We start from the raw sequence: 7,280 nt of genomic DNA on the forward strand, positions 1-7,280 counted from the left end.
CCGTGCAACTTGGTAATGATACTAAAGTGATACAACCCAAATAGCTAAGCAGATGACCAAAGACAAAAGAAACACTTCACACTTTGATCAGTCATCTTAGCATTCAAGACAAGGCTCCACCAAATGCCAGAAGGACCTCAACAGAAGAAAGATTGAGCATAAACCAAAGCATCATATGTTCTTTCTTTTGGTCTTCTTACAAGACAAATTTTTGTAAATAAATTAGACTCGCTTTAAGCTAGAATAGGTTTACATAATAATGAATTAATACTAATTCTAATAATAACATGTGAACTACTAAAATTTCAAAGTTAGAAGTATTAGAAAAAAATTGAGAAAGTGGTCAATAAGTCCCAATCAGATCAAATATCATCATGATGATAAATTTAAAGTAATAGTGTTTTGAAGTGTAAGACAGAGGAAATCTGGCAAATAACCTGACATAGGTGTAGTGAATTCAACTTTAAATTTATAATAGACTGTACAATTCATATGCTACAAGGATAACTTGATCAAATGCAATGACAGGCTACCAGTATCAAATGAACCAGACACAAGATGATAACTTTATTGCGTATGCACAACTCCTTCCATCTGGGCAGAAGAAATCTCGTTTACAGATCACAGCTTAGGTATGGTTATCATAACCCTGTATCTCGGCACGTTGGTACCTGTCAATCTTCTGAATCCTCTATAAATTATTCAAGCTTTCACAGAAACAAGATTCCTTGTGAACCAAAAATTTAACGTGACATTGCACTCAGGATAAAAAACTGATGCAATCTATAGTGCATTCATTCCCAATCAACCATCCATCTCAACATCACAAGCTTTGCTTTCTTGATCAACTGGTGAGCTGACAGATTCCAACAAAACATCCATTTTTAAGGGGGAGTGTCGAATACTGTATTGGAACATAACCTGAAAGTGTAAAATTGCAGCATTGTTGTAAGCAGAACCTCCAAAATCAGATTGACAAGCAAAATAAGCAAATCAATTAGATAAAATTGTTCAACTCCTGCATTTCCAAGCTGAGCATTTACGGGTCAGTCTCAAACGAATATTAGAAAAAAGTCACAAGCAACAAAAAAAATCAATTTCATAAATTCTTCTCTCAGGAAACTGACATTTTCTTTTGCCAAGAATTGAGAAAACCTACAAAAATTTCTAGCTAAACTACCACTATGCAGTACTAAACAGATTCTGTAATCCATAACATAAATTAAAGGAAATGGGTTCAGTGTGTGTGTGGTTGGAAAGAAATGCTAATACTACTACTGGTCAAGTGACACTTTTGGAGTTCATTGGGGATAGAATTGTTTGCCTGCCTATCTTTCTTGTGGTATTCAGCTAAAGGTCTTTTCAGGAAGAATGTCTTGGATTAGTTTTTGAAGATACCTTATCCTCTTGAATTTGCATCTCTTTTCTTTCTTAATAAATTCTTTCTTTATAAAAAAAAAAAAAAGGAATCATCGCAAGTAACAAGCGGTTGAAGAAATTATAAACTTTTTGACAGATCATAGCAATAACAGAATAATCGCAAGGCACTATGTAAAATAGAACAAAAATGAGAAGAGGAAAAGAGAGGATAAACCTTAACATAGTTAAACCTGTGAATAATTTACCACTCATAAAGCATCTAAACTAGACACATTAATATTTTTACAAGGGAAATATCCAACAACACTAACACTTTGTTTGGATAGAATGATGGAATGTGAATAAATGGAAAAGGAAATAAAAGAAAAGATATAAATGAAAAAGGAGATTATTTGAAGTGAAAGAGAGTGGAAATAAGTGAAAAGTGATGATTTTTTATTAGTCATAATTTTATTTATAACTGTTTATTATTAGTAATTATCTATTATTATAATAAAAAAACGAAGAAAAAATCTCATAATTGATGATGTAAACAAATAATACTAATCAATTATGTCTTCACCATAATCAATTATGTCACCTCTTAACCTATAAGTTAGAAGTCAACCTGGCTTTCTATTCAAATCTCACCAATACAACAAATAAACTTTGCACCATGGGACCCACATAAAAATCAGCTCAAAACAACGTACATCACCAGAAACAAACACTCAACTATCGCACATCAGCGCCTCTTAATCGTCAGCAACAAATGAGAAAAAACAAAAGCATAAAGGTATAAATATAAGACCCTTAAACTGAATCCTCAAATAACCAAAAACCCAAATCCTTGAATTTTTGTTAGTCATAATTAAGCACTAATTATTAGAGTGAAGGCAGTAGGTAGAATCTAACCAAAAATCAAATGGTATATCTATTCTTATTATAATTATATTAAACCAAACTACTAATTTATTCCTCCAAAGATTGTGACATTAAATAAGTCTTCCAAAGATTAGAAGTGACATCACCACAGTTCTTCTGTCAAGCAAACTACTGTACATCGTAATAAAGTTAAATTTGACTTGACTACTAATCTTTTGAAGACATATTAATGTTAAAAACTTCAAATTGATGTCAATTAAATCTTTGGACAACTAAATTGGTAGGTAAGTAAATTATATTCCCTTAAAATTGTTTCCTAACATTGTCACATTTTTCACATTCATTTATAATCCATCCAGAGTAAAATTTTAGTCCTTAAATGAAAGGAAAAATTGCAAAAACTTTGGCGTTGTGCTGAAATATTTCCTTACAACCTTAGAGAAACTATCAGCAGAACCACGAGCTCGGTTGGCCTTGCCAAGATAATGTAGATCAGCTTTCTCAAGCTTCCCATCCATCAAAATCAATCCTCCCTCCCCAATTGAAAACCGTATAAAGCATCCTGAATGCAGCCCTGACTGCAAAATTGAAGTTAAATACCAGTTATTTAGTAAACACTAAACAATAAATTAAAAAGTGAGTGTCATGCCTAAATTTCGAGCTTTTTTATTTATAATTTTCATGACTCGAACTCTAACATACTATCCCATCCAGAATTAATATTTCACAGTCAATCACTTGTATCACTTAAGTGGTGTAAAAAAAATCTAATTTCAGGGACTGATGTAAGATTATGAAGTGGCAGATAGTGTCAATTGTTTGAGCCACATAAGTCATAACTAGATTATGCAAGAGATGCCAATTTTAGAGTCATATAGAAACCTCTTTGAAACAAACCTGTTGTATAAAGCTTCCATCTAAACAGCCAAATACGACAGGAGGATCATCCGAAGTGGTCAGTTGTCCATCTTCTTGAAGCTCCAAAACCACCTGTTTGTAAAGGCAGGTAAACTGATTAAGCAATATGATAAATATCACATATGTCAACTACGACGTATCTTTAATGCTCAAGTAAATGGATAACATGCATTTAAAAAATATTATATTTTAGACCTGCTATACATAAAGAGTCTTTAAATAACTTATTACAAAAGGTAAATTTTATCAATTCAACCGGTAGATTTAAATTTCTTATAAAGTAGATCAAGTTTATAAGATAATATCACATAATTTAATAGTTAGATTTATGTAATTTATTTTGCATAATAAAGTTGTTGAAGGTGTCTTTCTAAAAGGTTTGATACCAAGTATGAACTGATCAGAGGGATACGCACTAGTTCATAAGGCTTTCTCAAATATAGGGCAGTGGATTTTGGGAGGATGAAATTTACAGTCTTAAACTCTGGTCAGCCTCGTGTTTTAAATAATCAGTTAAAAAATAACAACATTCCACAATCAGTTTTGAATTAAAAGCGTAATGTTTCCTTAACTAATATTTCTTACCATTGTTATAATCTCCAAAACTATGCTTGCCTAAACCTCTAGAGATGCAGATGAAGAAAACACATATTTCGTTAACAAAAAGGGCAACCTAGTGCACACTGCTTCCCCCTGATGGAATCTAAGGAGGATTGATGTACAAAACCACAAACAGAGAGGGGTTGTTTCCAGGATTGGAACCCATGACCTCCCAAGTCCATAAGGAAGCAACTTTACTGCTGTATCAAGGCTAACACAAAATTAAATCTAAATTTCGTGAAGCCAAGCAATTATACAATCGCGTTTTTCATCTCATATTTGACCATCTAAAATGTAACATGAATGTGCACAACAAAAAAACATCTCGATCTATGACTTTGCAAGCTAAGTATCTGATGTCAAATAAAATTAGAACACTGAATGTAATTATATCTTTTTCTCAGTTTTAAAGTCTTCAAAAAAAATTGTCAAGATTCAAGCCACTTTCTGGTACATTCATTATAAATTTATTAGGGAGAACCAGTGCAACTAAGTTAAAAAAAAAGTATAATAGCCAATGTTAAGCCATCATATGTTCATAACACAATGATAATTTCCATTCTAAACAGAAGGAAAGAGGGAATTGAAGTCGGCTTAAACTTGAACTTAGTAGATGTCTAGGGACTTGTGAAATACTCGGGCGAGTTTCTCCTATTTCTGTAGCATCAGGAGATAAAACAACAAACTAGATGCCTAAAAAATTTAGAAGTGCAAATGCTCACACAGAGTATCTTCTCTACATCTATAAGCAACCTAAAACTGTATCAAAGCAACCGCATGTCTGCATTGGTATCACCTTTCGTAAACAGTTTTGCTTCCAGATCATGATTAACAATTTTCTTAGACGGTAGATGGCTGCAATGAACATGGAGCAAGAAATTTTTTTCTTGAAGTGCTCAACAAGGGGAACCAGTGATCCATACATACAATTTTCAATCTGAAGTCTAGAAACCCACAAAAGCAAACAATATAAATATAAATATAAGCAGCAAAGAAAAGGCATGGAAAGCAAAACAATGATAAGATGAAAAGGAAGCAAGGGAAAAACCTGCTGTTGGTTCGGAACCTGTCCTTTACTGTCCGTGTCCATAACATATTGACTACAGTTCTCATCCTTCCAAACTAATGCTAATGGCGTAATTCCTGCCTGATAGTGAGCATGCCTAAAAATAACATCAAAGCAAAAAATCAACCCAAAATACTTGCCTAAAATGAGAAAATAGAGGCAGGTTTAATAACAAATATCCCATTCCACACAACAAGTTATACGACCAAAAAGAACCATGACTTAAGTTGAAATAACCACTGAAAGATAAACTTCTTTATAAGAAGAAAGAATAAAATAACTTCTTTCATAAGTTAAAAGTAGTCTATGTATAAGTAAATCTTGAAGTTATCTCATTATAGCTTCTCAAAAAGGCGATTTTAACTTATATGAAGCCAATTGTAGCTTACGGGAGAAGCTATCGCATAATGGTTCTTAACAATTTGGCAAAACAATCCATGGCACTGGGCACTAACAGAAAGGTTTGCTTCAAGACAAAACACATAATGAAACAGTACTAATTACTTGTTATAAAAAAGAAGACCATCTTTGACAAAAGGCACCGGTGCCGAATAAGCAGCTTGAAGACCATTCGAGTCACAACCATACACCGGAACCAAACTGAACCTATACTTGTGATAATAAGAAGGAGGTTCACAAGCACCACTTTCTGCAAGCTTTGAATTCAACCAGAAGAACCGAAACTCGGCAGTGCAATCGGACAGAGAGTAACCCCTCCAACAAACCATGTCAATAACGTAATAGGTCTGATCCAGCTACCACCCCCAAAAATCCACACACAACACAAGTCAACACTCAACACTAGCATTAAAAAGTTTAAAAATTAAAAACAAAAACATCCATTCAGTTAGGGAAGTAGTAACCTCGTGAAAGATGCAATCCAATATAGAGTAAGACTGAGAAGAACCGGAATCTTTTCTCCTGGCGCCGCTCGGCAGCGCGGAGGGAAAACGACTCAGTATGGAACCGTTACGCAGACGGCTAATCGTCGTTCCGTTACACGAAACGACGAAACACCGTTTTCCGGAAGGGCGAGCGAATACGAACCTGAAAACAACGAAAATGGAGTTTCGGCTAAGGAGCAACAAATTGAGAAGAGGAGAGGTTGGAGGAAAGTTAGGTAAGGAGAAGAACCAGTCTTGGCCGAGGTTGCTGGGAACGTCGATCATCCACTCGGGGAGCATGAGCTGCTTCGCGAACCACTTGCGAGCTTCCGCGGCCTTTAGCTTCGAGGCTCCGAGGACGTCGAGGTTCTCGAGCGAGTTGGAGCCGGAAGCGGAAGCGGGTTCGGTGAGTTCGAGGTCGAGTTCGAGTTCAAGTTCGGGTTCGGGTTCGGGTTCGGGTTCGGGTTGGGATTCTGGAACGTAGGATTGGGAAGGGAGAGTGAGGACGGTGGTGACTAAGAAACGCGCGTGGCGCTGGGCGTCTTGGCGATTCTGTGCCTGGCGGAGCAGAGACTGTGTCCTGCGCTTCTCTTGATCGGAGATCGGCGGTCGCTTGAACGGACGGCGGAGATCGCTGGGTGCCATGGCACAGTCACTGTTTCAGTCTGAGGGATTCAAAAACGACGTACCAGTTCGGCGCCCACGAGTCGTTTGTGTTTGAATGTATTTTAGGTGTTGTTTCGAAACTTCTGACTGAATGGACAACTCAATAATGGGCCGGGCAGATTATCCTACGGGTTTTATCCAGATAAACAAAATTACTATTTACACCTTCCACATTTACTAAAATATCTCCATTTATTTTTTAAACATGACTCAACTCTTTAACTTGTCCCAATAAGAAAGACTCGTCACAATCATATAAATAGGAACAAAATCCAAGAATCATGTACGTTATTATGCAGTACTCAGAATACTTAATGTCGAATACTAAATCTGACTTGAGCGTCGGAATGTCTTCTACAGGTATATTCGAGGTTGGACTTTGTGGAGACCGAGAAACAGAGGAAGGATAGAAAAGTAAAGAGCTTGTTTGGAGAGAAATAGGAGTGCATACCAACAAACCGAGAAAGTAAAGAAGAAGAACAACTTAACTTTTTTTAGTGTTTGTTCTAGTGTGTATTGAGGAGTTAATGTCATGCATATGTTATTAAAGGAATTTGTACATAAAATTTTGTTAATTGGAACCAGATAAAAGGTGCAAAGAAAATTTTGTTTTCATGTTTTTCTTTACTTTTGTTGTTGTAGAGGTGAGACAATTAAGGTTGGGAAGTATTTATATTTGGAACTTGATTATGAATGCGGGCATGTGTACAAGTTAGGATTTTGTGAAAATAGTGTGTTTACAATTTTTGAAAATGGGTGGGTGTTATGAGATGTATTTAGAACCTTGAGTTAGTTGTTAGTTATTTTTTAATCTTAACTAATATTATCTAATATTTAAAATTGATATATTTTTTAAATAATTTCAAATACTACTAATAGATATCATTTTATTTTTCCTAAAT

The 7,280-nt window shown here is 35.2% G+C and overlaps 1 protein-coding gene across 2 annotated transcripts; it reads right to left on the minus strand.

The window, feature by feature from the left end:
* Positions 1-359: 359 nt before the first annotated feature.
* On the minus strand, positions 360-6,437 carry LOC137821013 (snurportin-1 protein). 2 transcript variants are annotated; one of them, XR_016515552.1, is made up of 8 exons: positions 5,963-6,437; positions 5,692-5,875; positions 5,333-5,583; positions 4,811-4,925; positions 4,559-4,706; positions 3,142-3,234; positions 2,679-2,822; positions 360-921 (listed from the first exon to the last, which is right to left on the minus strand). XR_016515552.1 is itself a non-coding variant. In XM_068625402.2 (7 exons), exons 1-7 carry the CDS (start codon positions 6,355-6,357, stop codon positions 805-807), a joined length of 1,299 nt encoding a protein of 432 aa, XP_068481503.1. In that variant the 5' UTR covers positions 6,358-6,437; the 3' UTR covers positions 360-804. The 2 variants fall into 2 exon arrangements, 1 of the variants encoding a protein (XP_068481503.1); XM_068625402.2 differs by lacking the exon at positions 4,559-4,706.
* Positions 6,438-7,280: the final 843 nt, after the last annotated feature.

This window comes from Phaseolus vulgaris, chromosome 9, assembly GCF_051622355.1.
Source record: "Phaseolus vulgaris cultivar YP4 chromosome 9, ASM5162235v1, whole genome shotgun sequence".
In the NCBI taxonomy this organism is placed as follows: domain Eukaryota; kingdom Viridiplantae; phylum Streptophyta; class Magnoliopsida; order Fabales; family Fabaceae; genus Phaseolus; species Phaseolus vulgaris.